Here is an 18,299-nt window from a genome sequence, read left to right on the forward strand (position 1 = left end):
CAGCGAAGTGCGTCCTTTGAGACTCCCCAGTGCACAATGTGAACATTGCAAAGGAAGAAATGAATTCCCTTCTCCTGGAACACGTCTCCTAAGGTACCTCGGCCCTCCGAATCTAAGTCCAGAGTCACAGTGACTCAGCGAATCCGAGGCTTAAGGACCACACCCAGCACACCCTTCTCTTTGCCCACCCCATTCCGTGCGGAGGCAATTTCCCAGGACTGGGAGAGGCTCGCGGGGCGCGCTGGGACTCCACCGGAAACTTCCCCCTGCTGTCCCCAGGTGCTTCCTGGACAGGGTCCACATGGACCTGCCTCCCACCCGCACCCAGACCCTTTAACTGCACCCTCCCGTCCCATATCCCACGCGTACCCAGGGCACCCTACTCCAGTCTTCAGACCCCCCTCCCTTCCCTGAAGAGCAGCCACAGCACGCCCCGCCCTGCGCCTCAGGGGCAAGCAGCCGGCTCCACCCCGGGAGGCAGAGCCCCAAGCGGGCAGGCGCGAGTTGCTATAAAGTGGCAGGCGCTCTGCAGGCTGCACGCCCAACCTCCCGAGGTGCAGCCCCAGCCGCTGCTTGACTGCTGTCCCCCACCCCGCAAAGCGAGGATTCGGCGGCGGCCAGGGTCGCCCTGACAACCAGCAGCGCAGCCAATCAGCACAGCCGGAGCCCTGGCTGGTGAGTGCCGCGTCCGGGAGCTGGGTCACCCCCAGGCCTCAGCTGTCTGCAAGGATCCTGGAGGGGCTTAGAGCTCAGTTTTTCTCCTGGATTCAAAACTGAAAAAGCGAGAGCGTTAAGATCTCAGGTTGAGCCCTAATCAGACACCGGGGGAAGGGGAGCTCCTGTTTTCTACCCCATACCCACAAACTTAGGTGGGCATTTAACAGAGACTTGACCTTGGAAGCAGAAAATTTCCTCCAAAACAGGTCAGAAACCGGCCGTTGTCAATGGCCAAATCTGGTCCACTGGCACACCTTGATTGGCCTTATAGAATTTAAAACATTTTGGAATAAATTGCTGATATTTATAGTAAATATAGGTTATTTTATTTAAAAATGTGAATTCACTGCTTCGGGAGGAAAATTGAAAGATCTGGTGAGGAGTGTGCTGGAACTGGGGAACCTGTACCCTTTAGTTGGATAGAGACCATCCCAGGCTGCCTGACCAGGAGACCTTTTTTTTTTTTTTAAGTTTATTTATTTGTTTTGGAGAGAAAGCATGAGTAGGGGAGGTGGAGGGGAGAGAGAGAGAGAGAGAGAGAGAGAGAGAGAGAGAGAGAGAGAGAGTGTCCCAAGCAGGCTGCAGGCTGTCAGTGCAGAGCCTGACTCCACGCTCGATCCCACCAACCGAGAAATCATGACCTGAGCTGAAACCAGGAGTCAGGAGCTCAAGAGACTGAGCCACCCAGGTGCCCCTGTTCAGGAGACATTTTTGTCTGTGATCCTTGGATGGGGCAGACCCGATCCCTATATCGGGTCCATTTTAGTGGCAGAACCTCCGCTCTCCACCATCAACCTAAGGGGACATTACAGGTCACCACAACTTTATCTGATGCCTCTAAGACACCCCAGCTGCAGCCCCTGCAGGGGCAGGGGGCTCTGTTTACCAGAGAGCCTCATTCCGAGACGGGGCAGTGCTAGTGTTTAGAAAGCCATTTCTTCAATTGGGACAGAACTCTACCTTTTTGTCATTTCCTTCCCTGTGAGCCTTGTTCTTTCTGAAGACACACATACACCTAGAGAATCTCCACCTGCCTCAAGTGAGGGGATGAGACTGCTGTTTGCCGTTGACAACCTACAGTTAGAATCTCTGTGAAAAGGGCTGAGCTGGGGACTGGAAGCCCACCCAGAGTTTCTGGAAGCCTGGAGGAGAAGCATCTGGGAGAGACTGCTGGGTAGCTCACAAGGTTTCCTGCATGCACGATAGAGGCTGTTTCTATCTCATTTTTCTTATGTTTATTCATATTTGAGAGACAGAGAGAGACATAGTGTGAGCAGGGGAGGGCCAGACAGAGAGGGAGGGAGACACAGAGTCCAAAGCAAGCTCCAGGCTCTGAGCTTTCAGCACAGAGCCCGACGCGGGGCTCGAACCCATGAACCAGGAGATCATGACCTGAGCCAAAGTCAGATGCTTAACCTACTGGGCCACCTGGGCACCCCTCTATATCATTCTTCTGCTGGCCTGAGGACACCAGCACAGTATAGGGCAATCTTACGGAATATTCTGTACTTATGTGTAACTTAAAAAAAGGGGGGGAGAATGAGAGAAAATGGAATGATTTGGACCTTGTTTAACTAGTATTAACTGTATCCAGCTAAGTCTTGACATTAATGTAAGCATCCAGAGCATTTGTTTGTAACTACTGGGTTCCTCTGACTGGCAGGCATGCATTCCGTGAGGAACCCAGGGAGCCCGGAAGGCAGGAACAAAATGCATGAAACTGACAGGAGGGCTTGCCCTTATTCCACTTGTAACAGGTTTTCCTTGATTGCTTATTCTTCCTGCCAGAATGATCATGTGGGTCATCTATCTTTTACTGTTAAATAGATCTAGATGTGCTTTACATAAAAACAATGTACCACCATCCCTTTATTTCTCTGCCAGCTTTATCTTTCCCTATGTTCCCCAGAACATTGAGTTCTGTGTTGGTCTTCAATGAAACTGCAGGTTGACCGAGTCCTGTTCAATCTGGAATGTCAGTGAATGCTTGGTTTCAGGTTGGCTTGCGGTTGGAGGCAGAGAATTGTAGCAATGTTAGAGTAACAGAGGAGGACAGAGACCAGCTCCCCCGAAACATTTGGGATACTTTGGCCACCAGAATGTATGCTCTACGAAAAAAAAAAGATTTGTGTCTCTTTTGTACACGGATGTATCCTAAATGCCTAGAGCAGTGCCTGGTGGATACAGGTGCTCAGTAAACCCTGGTCAGGAGGCTGAGACAAAGAGTTAGGGAGAACATGAGCAGGGCTCATGCTAGGGTGGACGTGCTGGGGGGAACAGAACACAAAAGATGGTGGGGAAGGAGCCAAACTATGGAGAGAGCCCAAATGTCCATTGACTGATGAATGGATAAAGATGTGATGTGTTTGTGTGTGTGTGTGTGTGTGTGTGTGTGTATGTGTGTATATATATATACAAACATTTACATATATATATATATATATATGTATATATATATATATATAAAATCTTGCCACTTGCAATGACATGGATGGACCTAGAATGTATCATGCTAAGCAAAATAAGTCAGAGAAAGACAAATAATATATGATTTCACTCATATGTAGAATTTAAGAGACAAAGCAGATGAACACATGGGAAGTGGGGGGGAAGAGAAGAGAGAGAAACAAACCCAAGAGACTCTTAAGGATAGAGAAGAAACTGAGAGTTGACAGAGGAAGTTGGGCAGGGGGATGGGCTACATGGGTGATGGGTATTAAAATGGGCACTTGTGATGAGCCCTGGGTGTTGTATGTAAGTGATCCATCACTGAATTCTACTCCTGAAATCATATTACACTGTATGTTAACTAACTAGAATTTTAAAAATTAAAAAAAAAAGAGGGTGGGGAAGGAATGAGGGATTTCAGGACACCGAGAAGTGATGATGAATGGGGAGCACATTTCATAGGGTATGAAATCTTGAAAGCGAACCAGCACAGGGAGAGAACTGCGTTCACAAAGATATGCTCAGCTGCGTTACCAAGTGGCCTCCATCAGGTCAATTATGTGCATGGCAAGCAGAAATGAATATTAAATTAGGGGTATTGGTAATAAGCTCATTTGGCTTTCAAACCTCTCCTTCAATGGCAGCTCCTTCTGAAGGCCTTCCCTAATCAGCCAGCCCGAAGTCAACAGTTATCCTCTGGAATTTTGTTCCTTGCCTCCCCCGTCAGGCTAATGCCATTAGTTTTTTGTGCGCACGTCTTACCGCCATTCCTAGGGGGATATTCTGAGGATGTCAAACGGGTCATGTAGCTAGTTAAGTGGCAGGAAGGGAAAATGAACACTTCAAGTCCAAAAAACCCCAGGTTTGTCCATGAAAGGGCCTGGCAACCAGTGACTTGGTATCATGCTGTTTGGAGAGGGAGTCACCCATTTGCCCTTCAACTCTGGCCCAGGAGCGCTTCTGCTCTACTGACTGCCGATCAGTGTTCTGTTGTATATTTAGAACCTTTGACCATTTTTTTCTACTGTGTTGTTTTCAGGAATCTATATATACCAGATACTGAACACCGTTGGTTTTGTTTCTGGCAAATATGTTCTTCTTTGTGTCTCATCTTACATCGTTTTTTTGTTTTTGTTTTTTTTTAAGTTTATTTACTTATTTTGAGAGAGAGAGAGAGCACAAGCAGGTGAGGGGCAGAGAGGAGAGACAGAATCCCAAGCCGACTCCATGCCATCAGCTTGGAGCCTGACGTGGGACTCGGACTCAGGAACCCTGAGATCATGACCTGAGCCGAAATCAAGAGCCGACCTTAACCTACTGAGCCACCCAGGCGCCTCTGTTTATTTTTGAAAGCAGCAGGCGTCCTATAGCTTGTAGGTGATGAGCTCCTTAAAAGCAAGGGCTAGATATCCTGATTCAGTCATTTTATGGCAAGTGCCTTTGTATTTTACTACTTCAGAAGTGCCTATGAATACTGATAAGTAAAAAAAAATTTACCTTTATATCTATATACACAGCTCAGAAGAAGTAAGCCACAAGAATATAAACTCACAAAGCAGTATTCAGTAAACACTGATAGAACTAATGCAAAGGTACGTCACAGAGAAAACGCTTGTCAGAACTTTATATACTCACATCTCTCCCGAGAGTGGTGAGTCCTGGAGTTGATAAAGAGGGGGCAGGGATTTGCTAAGGCAGCCTCAGGAGCTCCTGAACTTTTCCCCAGGCCGTCCAAAGTAGGTAAATCGCTCCCCTAGAACTCGAATCCCTTCTCAGACTTCTGTTCCCCGCGTCGGAGTTTGGAGAGTCTGAAACGCCACGAGCGAGAGAGCGAGCGAACGAGGCGAGGCTCCTGGGCAGGCTAGGGCCGAAGCTGCCGCCTGGCCGATTTTAACCCAGAGCAGCTGCTCCCGCTGGAGCTCCGCCCATGGGCACAGATGTTAGGAGTTAGGGAGAAATGAGGCAGTGACACCAATTACTAGGAGCGGTGTTGGTGGTAAACTCCATTCCCTGCCCTGCTGCCTGCACATGGTTGCATGGATTTATCTATGATTTATTAACTTTTTTTAGTGATCTCTACACCCAACATGGGGCTTGAACTCACAACCCTGAGATCAAGAGCTCCGTGCTCCTTTGAGCCAGCCAGGCGCCCTTATGTCTACGTATTTTTACATTATTCCAGCTTCACCACTTGCCATGTAAACTTGGGTAACTTGCTTAACTTTTCGGTGCCTCAGTTTCCCCATCTTTAATGTGGGATACTGATTGTATCTAGCTCATGGTGTCGCCATGACAACTGGAAAAGAATGCAAAGCACTCAGAGCAGTGCCTAGCACGTAGTAAGCACCCGTTGATGCTGTTATCCAGAGAAAGGCAAATAGTATACGATTTCACTTGTTTGTGAATCTGAAAACCCAAGGAGCAAGCAAACAAAAGACATAGACCCATAAATACAAAAAACAAACTGACTTTGCCAGACGGCAAGAGGGAGTAGGGGGATAGGCAGATGGGTGAAGGGGAGGGGGAGATACGGGTTTCCAGTTATAGAATGAATAAGTCACGAGGACAAAAGGTACAGCACAGGGAATATGGGCGGTGGTCTTGTAGGAGAGTCGTGTGCTATGACAGGTGAGCGCACCGGGGGTGAGCGCGGTGTAAGGTGTAGGCGCGTGGAATCGCTGTGTTGTCCACCTGAAACTCATGCAACGCTGTGTGTCAAGTATACGTCAAGTAAAAGAGACTAAAAAGGGGTGCCTGGCTGGCTCAATTGGAAGAGCCTGTGACTCTTGCTCTCAGGACCGTGAGGTTGAGCCTCACATTGAATATAGAGATTGCTTAAAAATAAAGAAATAAAACTTTAAAGAAATTAAACTAAAATCCCGTTGTTGCAAGAGGAAAACATTCTGGTTCTAACAACTTTGTAATACAGAGGAGGTCCAAGAAAAAAGCAAATCTTGCCCCTCTGTCTCTATGCCCTTGACATCTCTTACCTAGCTAAGAACACTATCAGTAGTTTCATGTAATTATTCCACATCTTTTTTCCCCCTCATACCTATATGCTGCAAATCTTCGTACACATATATGTAGTTTCTTTGTCTTTTTTTTTTTCAAGTAATGTCTACACCCAACGTGGGGCTCGAACTCAAGACTCCAAGATCAAGAGTCACATGCTCTACCCACTGAGCCAGAGAGGGGCCCCTCATTCTTTGTATTTTTTTTTTAATTTTATTTTATTCCTGAGAGACAAAGAGTGATAGACTGTGAGCGAGGAAGGGACAGAGAGAAAGGGTGACACAATCCAAAGCAGGCTCCAGGCTCTGAGCTGTTAGCACAGAGCCCCATGTGGGGCTTGAACTCAGGAACAGTGAGACCATGACCTGAGCTGAAATCGGATGCTTCCCCGACTGAGCCACCCAGGCGCCCCTCTTTGTCTTTTATAGTAATGGATTCACACTCGCTTCATTTGATCAGTTAACAATACATCGTGGATAGCTTTCTGGGTAACTCTATACAGTTAACAGCATACTAGTCTGTAATGTGTATGTGCCATAATTTATTCAAATATTCCCCATAAAGAGTCAGTGAATGCCAGTGAAAAGAATGACACAGTCCACGTCCTTGCTCGTACATCCTTATATCCCAACGCTTTTAGTCTGTAGAACAGATTCCCCAAAGTTGGAGAGCTAGGTCAAGATTTATGCGTCCTCAAAATTTAAAGAGATTCGGCCTCATTACTTTCCCCCAGGGTGGAGGCAATTCGTGTTCCAACTGGCAACTGCTAGGTTTCCTGCAATCTTAATAGCCCTCAGTGTTGCTTGTCTTAAATTGTTTTGCCAATCTGATGGGTAAATAATGATAAACTGTTTTGCCAATCTGATGGGTAAATAATGATATCTCATTTTAATTTGCTTTTTCTGACAGGCCAGGCAAGGCACCTGCTCATTTGTTTTTTTGTCATCTGCATTTCCTTCTCTGTGAGTAGAGTGCTCATATCCTTGATTTATTTTTCTATTGTGTAGTCTGTCTTTTTTCTGTGTGTAGGCATTCGTTGGGATTTTAACCCTTTGTGGTAAGAGTTGCAGGTATCTGCTCCCCGTTGATTGTCTTTTGACTTTGTTTATGGTGCCTTCTGGTACACACAGATTTTTAATTTTTTTTTAATGATTTTTTTTAACGTTTATTTATTTTTTGAGACAGAGAGAGACAGAGCATGAACGGGGGAGGGTCAGAGAGAGGGAGACACAGAATCCGAAACAGGCTCCAGGCTCTGAGCTGTCAGCACAGAGCCCGACGCGGGGCTCGAACTCACGGACGGTGAGATCATGACCTGAGCCGAAGTCGGCCACTTAACCGACTGAGCCACCCAGGCGCCCCCAGATTTTTAATTTTTATGTGGCTTTATCTGGCAAGCTTTCCGTTCGTGGTTGCTGAATCTCTAGTCTTTCTTACAAAGTATTCTCCATCTTGAGGTTATACAAATTCTTCCTTTAGATCCGTACTCTGCCAGGAATCTATTGCTCTACGAGGTGTGTTTGTGGGATAGTGAAAACCACACAAATACAACAGACACACTGAAAATTCGAAGTGAATTTTCACAAACTTGTGTGATCAGCACCCAGGAAATAGAACATTGCCACTACCCCCTGATGAGGGGAACCAAGATACTGACGCCTGACACCTAATAGAAGGTGTTAGCAGGGGGGTGCCTGGGTGGCTCAGTCGGTTGGGCGTCCCTTCGGCTCAGCTCACGATCTTGCAGCGTGTGAGTCCAAGCCCCACGTCAGGCTCTGCACTGACAGCTCAGAGCCTGGAGCCTGCTTTGGATTCTGTTTCCCTCTCTCTCTACTGCTCCCCGACTCACACACACACACTCTCTCTCTCTCTCTCTCTCTCAAAAATAAAATACAAACATAAAAAAAAAGGTGTCAGGAGGATAAGTCCATTTTCATGCAGATGGCCAGTTAAGTATGCCAGCAAAATTAGCCACTGCATTAAAATGCGTCCTTTATTCGTTGGTACTTTTAGGGAGAAAATATGTTTCTGGCTGCCGTGGATGGACTGCATCACCCAATGCCTCGCCGAGTTCACTCCTCTATTATGGATCCCGGCTCGGCCGCCCTGTAGCTAAAGCTTTGCCGCTTGGAAACTGATTTTCTCCATATGCCTTGTGTGTGTCTAAATAGCCAGAAGAGCACTGATCGTCCTGGCCCACGCAGAGAGGACGTCCTTCAACCATGCCATGAAGGAGGCTGCTGTAGAGGCCTTGAAGAGGAAAGGATGGGAGGTCACTGTGTCAGACCTGTATGCCATGAACTTCAATCCCGTCATCTCCAGAAGGGACATCACAGGTAGGATCAGCCTTCCCCCCCTTTAATTAGGTCTCTGTGGCACATGTCGCCTGTGGGTTCTGTGGCTCAGCCTCGGCCCCTCTGACTCCAGCCTGTCATTTTCCTCCGGGCAGGTCCACTGAAGGACCCCGAGAACTTTCAGTATCCTGCCGAGTCTGCTCTAGCTTATAAAGAAGGCCGCCTGAGCCCCGATATTGTGGCGGAACAAAAGAAGCTGGAAGCTGCAGACCTTGTGATTTTTCAGGTGCGATAGGACATCAGAAGGAGTGTCAGGATGCTTGAGTTCTTACCGTCCTAGACTGGTCACCTAATTAGCTATGTGATCTTAGGAAAAGTCATTTACACACTTCAGCGCCTTCTTTATAAAGAAGGGTGATGACTTCAAATGGGGTGGTGTTACACAGATTTGTAGATATTGTGAACCTGGCTGTACTACTCTGAAAATATGTGACTACATGGGGCATGTGGGTAGCTTAACAAAGCCTGACTCTTGGTTTCGGCTCAGGTCACGATCTCACGGTGTGTGGGTTCGAGCCCCCCATCCGACTCTGTGCTGACAGCTGGGAGCCTGCTTGGGATTCTCTCTCTGCCTCTCTATCTGCCCCCCCCCACCTCACTCCCCCCCCCACCCCCGCTCCCATACACGCTATCTCTTCTCTCTCTCTCAATAAATAAATAAACAAACTTAGACAAAAATACGTGACTACAAAGATGACCAGTGAGCCTTGAGCTTCTCTTCAGTTAGTGATTCCTTGTGGGATCTCTCAAAGTTTGCACTTGACCCCTTCTCTGCACGAGCGCGCGGAGTGAAGCACGGGGCACGGACCCCTGCGGTCAGAGCCTCCCAGCTGAAGGGGGCGCTGCCCTGCTTCCTGTGTTCCCGCCCCTCTTCTCGTGGAAGCTGTCACCCCACCAGGCAGTCCGTACTGTACGAGCTCCTTGTCAATCCTCTTTCCCGAAAATGCCACACTGGACTCAATGACTTTGCTTCTACCGGTTCTAACCAGCCTTTTGATATTGAACACGGACCAGATGTGACCCTAGAAACTGCACGAGGAGGGTGACACCAGCTGCGGCTTTTGCAACTGTTCAATCAGCTGCAAAGAATCCAAACTTTTAGGTCTTCCGTTCCACCCTCAGGCCTATCGCTATCAAAGCCACGCCCCATGAGCCAGTGCCCCGAAGGATGCCTTTTTGGTCAGCGTTTTCCACTGTATCTTTTCCTAGTGCGGCCGTTGCGGCCACTGTGGCAGCTTTCAGTTCTGCTTCTCAGAATCACCGTATTTTAGAATTGGAAAGGACCTTGGTGGTCTTTGAATTTGGCTTCTATCCGATGCATCAGTTTACTATCAGTACAACGGTGCAAGTTGTGTACTGTAAAATAGCAACATACCGAAACACAACGTAGACACTTCAGATTTGTATACTTATAACATTTTACCAACAGATGACAGGGAAAAGTCTTTTTTAATTTTTAATTTTAATTTTTTTTTTTTTTACTTAAAAATGTTTATTTTGAGAGAGGGTGGGTGAGGTGGGGGGAAGGCAGAGACGGAGAAGGAGAGAGAATCCCAAGCAGGGTCTGCACTGTTAGCGCCGGGCCGGACGTGGGGCAGGATGCGGATGTTTGACTGACTGAGCCACCCAGGCGCCCCTGGCAAAGTCATACTATGGGAGTCGGTGTACTTGTATGGTAATCTTTCAGCATAGAAATAAAGCGTCCTGAGGAAGCGATACTTTAATTTATCCCAAGGTACCACTGGGGCTAGCCCCCTGCTCACTTTTCTCACTTCTCCAAGAACAACCAGGGGAAGAATAAACTTTCAATATGCTGCAAGCCAACCAATTCTGTTTTCAGCTCTGACTGTAGAACATTCACAGGGACCAAATCTACGTGCCTAAGCCACCTACACGTTTATCTTAAAAGCCTCAGGTCTGGCCCCTCACAACTGCAGAGTTGTGAGTAATCTGCAGAGTAGAGATTACTCAAGCCCCTGGTTTTACAGATGAGGCCCATCAGACTTAGCAAAACAAAAGACCCACACAGGCTTATGTGACAAAGGTCTTGCATCATGTCCACGGCAGATTCAGGGTGAGAACACGAATCTTGTGCTCCGTCTCATATTCCTTCTGTTCTAAACCCCAGCCCCTTCTGCCCCCTTTCCTGTGGATCAATAACCCGTCAAATATCAGGGAAAGATATCAAGTCCAACAAATTCCTTCTCTGTGCTAAACTTGTCTCATCAGGCCTGTCCCAGGTGTCCCTGTGTTTAAATCCGAAGTCAGGGAGAAGAAGAGGAAATATTGGTATCGTCCTTGTGCTGCTTTTATTAGGAAAAGAGGGCCGACAAGACTCTTCCATGGGAATTCCCTGATAAGCGGAGCGCACACGGGTCATTTGTTCGCCTGTGTGAGCGCACACTCATATGCAGCTTGTTCTATTTGAAAAAAAATTTTTTAGTGTTTATTTTTGAGACATAGAGCACGAGCGGGGGAGGGGCAGAGAGAGAGGGAAACATAGAATCTGAAGCAGGTTCCAGACTCTGAGCTGTCAGCACAGAGCCCGACACGGGGCTCAAACCCACAGACCACGAGATCATGCATGACCTGGGCCGAAGTCGGACGCTTAACCAAGTGAGCCACCCAGGTGCCCCATGTGCAGCTTATTCTAAACGGTAGGATTTCACATCCGTGAACACAAGATACATGTTTCACATTGTTGACAGCACTCCTACAAAATATTGATTTTGTATTTTGCGTCACACACCGTAGCAAACTTTATCTGCATTCCTTGCTATTTAGACTCGGCCGCCGAAATGTGATCTTGTAGAAACAAATCATCATTGCACGTGGCTTTCTTCAGACCTACCCGGTACTTGTTTCTTTTAGGCAGAAATAGAGTGTCAAGTTGACTGACCAATATTTTTCTTTAATGTGCTAACTCCTCCGGAAGCAACGACAAGGGCCCAAGAAGGGTTTGCTCTTCTGTGACGTCAGCCAAGCACCGGAGCCTTCTTCGCTGGCGGTAGTTCCTGCTGTGACCTCTCTGTGCTCTGCCCCACAGTTCCCGCTGCAGTGGTTCGGAGTCCCCGCCATCCTGAAAGGCTGGTTTGAACGAGTGCTCATAGGGGGGTTCGCGTACACGTATGCTGCCATGTATGACAATGGACCTTTCCGGGTAGGTGGATGGTTCTGTTTCTCTAACAGCTGGATCCGGGCTGCCTTCTGTCCTGAGGCAGAGTTCTGAACACAATTGGGTACTAAGGTCAGGCTCCTGGGAGAGCTGGATAATAGTGCGTGTAGATATTTAATTTTTTTTAAATATTTATTTTTGAGAGAGAGACAGTGTGAGCAGGGGAGGGGCAGAGAGAGAGGGAGACACAGAATCCCAAGCAGGCTCCAGGTTCTGAGCTGTGAGCACAGAGCCCGACGTGGGGCTCGAACCCACGAACCACGAGATCACGACCTGAGACCAAGTCGGACACTCAACCCACTGAGCCACCCAGGCGCCTCTGTGTGAAGATATTTAGACAGGACTTTAGGATTTGTTTTAACATACCCCAGGAACACAAGGGGCGGGGAGATTAGACAAAACTAGAATGGCAAGATGCTGAGCGTTGAGGCTGGGTGGTGGAGGCCTCATGAGACTATTTTCTGTATGTATGTAGACACCCAAATACTACACCGGACACATTTTGAGGTCTCCTGGATTACATGCCTGGATACAGGCGGAGTGCCGTGGGGAGACGGACACAACAAATAACTCCACGTAGGCACCAGCAGTCGACACCGGTTTCGTATCAGCCTTCACCTGCTTGGCCACACCCCGGAGTAATGTGGACTCCCGGGCTGGCCCTCGAGTGTCGACTTCTGGAGTCATACTGCGTGGCTCAGAGGAGCCAGTGTGGGAGGCAGGAACAGAAATGGCAGGTGGCTGGACTTGTGTGTCGAAAAGAACACAAGAACAGCCCTGGGGCCGTTTCGTGAACCTCCCGTCACGAAGGAGACGTGGAGCGTGATGACTTTTCCTTCGCAGAATAAGAAGACCGTGCTTTCCATCACCACTGGTGGCAGCGGCTCCATGTACTCTCTGCAGGGTATCCACGGAGACATGAATATCATCCTCTGGCCAATTCAGGTTACTTTGTTTCAGTGAACCTTCCCTGGGGATTAATTAATTGAGCTTTCTGTGGGGTCCAGATTCTCAAGATGGCAGCTGAAAACAGACCCGAGGTGTGAGGACGGAAGCACCGTAATAATTCAGAACTCCAGGGAGCTCCCTTCTAAGCCTTACTAGTCTTCCGGGCCCCTGTACTCAAGAGTAACCTGGGTATGCACGCGTCCAAACAGCTCTGTCTCCTAACCAAAGGCTAGTGCAGGTAACCCCTAGATTTGTATAGCCATGGGCCCCCACTCCAGACAACTGATCGCTGTCTCCAGTCTTCCTGGCCTTCTCCAGGTTGCCGCTGTGGCCTCACCACCTATGAGAAAATTTCAGAAATGATTTAGCCCAGCCAGCAAGAGTGGAGTCTGAGGGAGGCTTCTGGGTGGTCGGTCACTGGACTATGAAGATGATCTCTTATACAGAAGAGGGTTGGAGAGAAGAGCAAATGCGGTGGCCACCTAGAACGGCGGAGAAATAACATTAATATTGGAGAATAAATTCTACAGATCACTTATTGAGGCTCATCTAGTTAGAAGGAGAGGTGGAGAAAGGCGCATCCACGTACCTTGGCAGGAGTCCTCTGCCAAGAAGCCGAAACTCCCTTATGTGAAAGAAGTTCCGGCTCTTTGGCAGAGGATCCCAGGCTGGCACGGTTTCAAGATTTTGTTCATTTAAACAAGAGCTCAGCTGAATAGGCTAAAATAGGTAACAGCTAGGAAGAGAGCGCTAGAAGGTGAGAGAAAATAGCTATGAATTGATTCTCCGGGGTGCCTCAGGCCCCCACGTCGGAGCGTCTTGTTGGAAAGCCTACATTACTTCTGTTTGTTTGTGGTACAAGCTGTATAGGGTTTGTTCTGTGACTCACCTCTGTTCTCCGTGTATCCCCAGAGCGGCACTCTGCATTTCTGTGGCTTCCAAGTCCTGGAACCTCAGCTGACATACAGCATTGGGCGCACTCCTACGGACGCGCGAATTCAGATCCTGGACGGATGGAAGAAACGCCTGGAAAATATCTGGGATGAGACGCCACTGTATTTTGCTCCAAGTAGCCTCTTTGACTTAAACTTCCAGGCAGGGTTCTTAATGAAAAAGGAAGTGCAGGATGAGCAGAAAAACGAAAAATTTGGCCTCTCTGTGGGCCATCATTTGGGCAAGTCCATCCCGACTGACAACCAGATCAAAGCCAGAAAATGAGATTCACAACACTAGATTCCTTTCAAAAATGTAGCCAAATCTAGGTTTCTTTTTCAGGCTTGCTTGACTGGCTTCAGTTTTTAAGATTTTTGTGTGTTTTTACTTCTTTCCACAGGGAATGAGTAGGAGACAGAATTGACTGTATTCATACATTTTTGGATAGTTTTATTCAATGTAACTGATTCTTCTGATTGCTATCATGGCCAAACCTGATTAGTCTCAAGAGGCCACTGAGGATACAAAGCAGGGAAAGATGGAGAAAGATGCGAGGCAATATTCTTTAAGGTCCTCTACACAACTGAATTCCTCTTTTTAGGGATCCATTTTTAGGGCTAAATCTGGCTGGAGAGTATCCAACTCCTCAATGATACATTTTTCTTTTAATTGCCCTCTCTGTGGTTTATGACAAAAGGGAATTAATTGCTCTGAGAAAGAAATGACTGAATCTGACACAAGGGACTTGTTTAGTAGTTACTAATCTGTGCTTGTTTATGGCACAGGATGATACTGGTTTTGATTACTACGCAGTGACTAATATGCCTAATGTGTGTGTTACTCTTGCTTCGCCTGTTGTTCTTTATACACAGCACACACCGATACCTTCCGATGAAAAGACAGTAAAACTCTCTTCTTTACCTCAATCTTTTAATTTCATGTCTGCAGGAAAATAAACCAACATATCTATACGCCACATCTGCCGCTATGAATGAATTCAAGAAATAGTTGCTCCCAATACTTAACAGCAGCCTTCTACAAACACTACTTTGTTTCTGAGCTACATCACATTCTGGAAGGGTTTCTTCTCTGTCATTGTTGACCTGATGACTTTCCTTTTGGAAGCGTTTGGTTCCACAGTTTTGGGGATAACACTGTAATCCTAGAGTTTCATTAACTTTGAACAATTTTGGCATAATATTCTAACTTCCCCTTGAAATGATTGAAGTGTGACTGACTCACTGGCGGTATAATTCAAGTAGAATATGATGAAAGGCCGCCCTCTGGTGGTGCGTTGAAAGGAAACACGAGGGGTTTTGCAAACCAAGGTTGCCTGGAACTGGGAACAGGTCCTGTACCTGCCAAGGAAACGAGGGCGGCAGGCCGGAGACCCTCCTGTGCCAGATGCTGACAGGCAATTGGGTAATTCCGCCCCCCCTCCCCCCGCCACAATATACTTAATGGCAGATGGCTGGGTGCTTCAGCTTGAAAATATCTTGTTGCCTTCCTGCTCGCTGCAATTTTGTGTAAATTTCTGAAAGTTCCAGATGAAATCAATAAAACCCATTTGTACAAAGATCCAGGCTTATTGGTTTCAGCGAAGCTAGTGATGGAGGTGAGGCATACAGGCAAAGTGGAATCGATGACTTGGGAAGATGGGATCAGAGCCTGCGATAATAAATTCAGGCCAGGAGCCTCGAACGAGAGCTCTCCCAACAGGGCTGCTTCATACTGAACGGTAATGGAACAACATATTGAGATCATCTCAGGGAACCGAAGGGATATTTAAAGAGACCCAGAAAAGAATGTTACAGAAGCCAAGAAAAACCTAGAATTCAGTAAACAAATGCCAAAGGGCAGTATTTATTGTGATTTGCCTGATTTGTTGATTTACCCAAAGGCCCAGATACTCTTCTAGGCACGGGGAACAGAGCAATGAACAAAACCAAGCACCTCATGGAGTTTGCATTCAAGGGAAGAATGACAGAACAGTCACGTCGGGTGGTGATAAATGCTAGGAAGAAAGAGCAGGGTAAGAGAGAGACAGGATATGGGGAGTTTTGTTTTACACTGGCCGATCAAGAAAGACCTCCCCAGTAAGGCTACATTTGAGCAAAGACCTGATAAAGCGAGAGAGATGTAGATGCCTGAAGGGAGGCACTCCGGACAGAAGTGACGTCAGAGTGCAAATCCCTGAGGCAGGAACACGCATAATGGGAAAAGCGAGGACTTTAGTGGCTACAGCAGAGCAGGGGAGAGAGGGCTAGGCCAGAGACACAGCTGGGACTGGAGACGGAGCCTCGTAAGTGCTGTAAGAATATAAAGATAGGAAGTCATGAAGAGTTTTGGGCTGAGGTATAGCATAATCTGACTCCTGTTTGGCTGGTAGGTGAGGAGCCAAGCGTAAGGCAATGATGGAAGCATGGAGAATTGTGGCACGATGTGACAAGCTAGTCAATAAGTGCTTTGGACCAGGGTGACAGCAATAGAGGTGTGGAGAAGTGCATGTATTTATTCATTTTTAAAAGAGATTTTAAGTAGTCTCCAAACCCAACATAGGGCTCGAACTCACAACCCCATGATCAAGAGTTGCATGCTCTACCGACTGAGTCACGTGTCTCAAGAAGTGAATGTATTTACAAGGTTGGATACATCCCATTTGCTAAGGTGGGAAGAATCTGGAAAGCATATTCGGGGAAGAAGCTGGGATCAGGAAGGGTGGAATCAAAATCTGATTTCAGACATTTTATGTTTGAGAGCGATGTCTATTAAGACTGTAATAGAAGGGTGTCTGGGTGGCTTATTTGAGCGGCTGACTCTTGATTTCAGCTCAGGTCATGGTCCCAGGATCATGGGATTGAGCCCCATGTCGGGCTTTGTGCTGCGCATGGAGCCTGCTTGAGATTCTCTCTGAAATAAATTTTTTAAAAAGACCTGGTGTTAGGGGAGACATGGTAGGAGGTACACATCTGGAAATCTTCAACATATAGATATATAAAGCAATGTCACAGATGACATTACCTGGGAAATGAATTACGATAGAGAAGAGATCTGGTAATTGACTTCTAGTTCTCTCCAGTGTTAGGTCAGGAAGATGAGAATGAAAAATAAGCAGGAGAGCTGAGTGTGGGGTCCTGAAAGCTAAGTGAAGAGAGTGTTTCAAATACGGAGTGATCAAGTGTGTCCAATACTACTAAGCCAAGTAAGCTAGATCTGAGAATTGACCTTTGCATATAGCCATGTGGAGGCCACTGGTGACTTTGACAAGAGATATTTCAGGAGACTGGTTTGATGAAAGCCTGATTGGAATGGGTTCAAGAGAGAATGGAAGAAGAGGAAGTGGAAACTGTGTGTGTGTGTGTGTGTGTGTGTGTGTGTAGGGTCGGGGGTGTGTGGTCAAAGAAAGTTAATTTGATTTTTTAAGAGATAAGGGACATTATAGCACATTTACATGCCAGTAGGAAGGACTCAGAGAGGAAAGGTTTTGATCCTGGAGAAAGGACAATTAAAGGAAGAGGTCTTTGAAAAAGCCAAAGCTTATGGGATCTAGTACACAAGGGACAGAAGAGCTAAGTAGTGTCAGGACTAGAAATACTAAAACAAGGTACTTACTGTGTACCAGGAACTAAGCAATTTTACATGACTTAATTTACTTAGTTTTTGCAATAGCCTTAAGAGGTTTTGCTTTTGTTTCTACTTTATAAATAAGGAGATTGAGAAATGGAGAGGTTAAATGGCATGTGTAGGAACCAGAACTCCACTCAGGTGGGCAAACTCAAGAGCTTATGCTTTTATTAATTTATTTTTATTTTAGAGAGAGAGACAGAGAGAGAGAGAGAGAGTGAGCACAAGTGGGGGAGAGGGGCAGAGGGAAAGAAAGAATCTTAAGCAAGCTTCACGCTCAGAGTGGAGCCTGATGCGGGGTTCGATCCCACAACCCTGGGATCATGACCTGAGCCAAAAATCAAATCAAAGAGTCAGATGCTCAACCGACTGAGCCACCCAGGTACCCTGAACCCAGGCTTTTAAAAACTGTATTCTATTGCCTCCATAGAAGCAGGGACGATGGTGCCACGCAATAGAGCACAGGGGTAGCAATCAATACCTCTTCTTGAGAACGAGATCATTAAGTGTTGCGGTTGAGAAACTGTAGCTACTTGTATATTTCCAGAGTCCCTGTTGTGTCCTGAGCAGGGATGAATGATGTTCCAATTCTGTTACAGGCCTGATTACATGGCTGCTGAGAATGTGTTTGCTCCTTACAATATGAGAGAGTAGTACTCTCACCAGCTCGGAGTAAAGCGGGACAACCACCTCCCTTGCTGTGGACACTGTACCTTGAATTATGTAAGCCAGGTTGCAGCCACTTACAGTCCCATCGTCACATCAGTGTTTTGCCCACAAAGGCACTTTTTTGGACCCAAGTATTTTTGACATTTATACTTAATAAATTTCATTTGGTTATCACTCCTTTCCAGTGCTGTTGAAGTCAATAAATGCCAAAAGACATTTTTTTTTTAAAGCAGGTTTCACACCCAGTGGAGTCCAATGAGGGGCTTGAACTCATGACTGTGAAATCAAGATCTAAGCTGAGATCAAGAGTTGGATGCTTAAGACTGAGCCACTGAGGCACCCCCCAGAAGACAACTTTTAAATACATATAGAACAATGGTAGCATTGTTAAGAAATACATAGCCTCCTAAAATGACAAC

At 46.8% G+C, this 18,299-nt stretch overlaps 2 protein-coding genes across 3 annotated transcripts in view; one reads left to right on the forward strand and one right to left on the reverse strand.

The window, feature by feature from the left end:
* The first annotated feature begins 248 nt into the window (after positions 1–248).
* On the forward strand, positions 249–17,970 carry NQO1 (NAD(P)H quinone dehydrogenase 1). The gene is made up of 6 exons (XM_030299842.2): positions 249–675; positions 8,349–8,513; positions 8,627–8,757; positions 11,578–11,691; positions 12,550–12,651; positions 13,567–17,970. The coding sequence occupies exons 2-6, from the start codon at positions 8,405–8,407 to the stop codon at positions 13,870–13,872; spliced, it is 762 nt and encodes a 253-aa protein (XP_030155702.1). The 5' UTR covers positions 249–675; positions 8,349–8,404; the 3' UTR covers positions 13,873–17,970.
* Positions 12,547–18,299, reverse strand: part of NFAT5 (nuclear factor of activated T cells 5) — a 125,634-nt gene continuing 119,881 nt past the window's right edge. Inside the window, exons 15-16 of one of the 2 annotated variants that reach the window (XR_003965407.1) lie at positions 13,544–15,255; positions 12,547–12,729 (exon numbers count right to left, since the gene is read on the reverse strand). The gene's annotated coding sequence lies outside the window, so the exon portion shown is untranslated. Of the gene's footprint in view, positions 15,256–18,299 lie in introns of both variants that reach the window. The other variant, XM_030299834.1, reaches the window with a different exon arrangement.

The sequence above is a fragment of the Lynx canadensis genome, chromosome E2 (genome assembly GCF_007474595.2).
Source record: "Lynx canadensis isolate LIC74 chromosome E2, mLynCan4.pri.v2, whole genome shotgun sequence".
Lineage (NCBI taxonomy): Eukaryota > Metazoa > Chordata > Mammalia > Carnivora > Felidae > Lynx > Lynx canadensis.

Coding starts and splice junctions, on each gene's coding strand:
- NQO1 (XM_030299842.2), top strand. CDS start 8,405: ATGAAGGAGGCTGCTGTAGAGGCCTTGAAGAGGAAAGGATGGGAGGTC. Junction 8,514..8,626: donor CTCCAGAAGGGACATCACAG/GTAGGATCAGCC, acceptor TCCTCCGGGCAG/GTCCACTGAAGGACCCCGAG. Junction 8,758..11,577: donor CAGACCTTGTGATTTTTCAG/GTGCGATAGGAC, acceptor TCTGCCCCACAG/TTCCCGCTGCAGTGGTTCGG.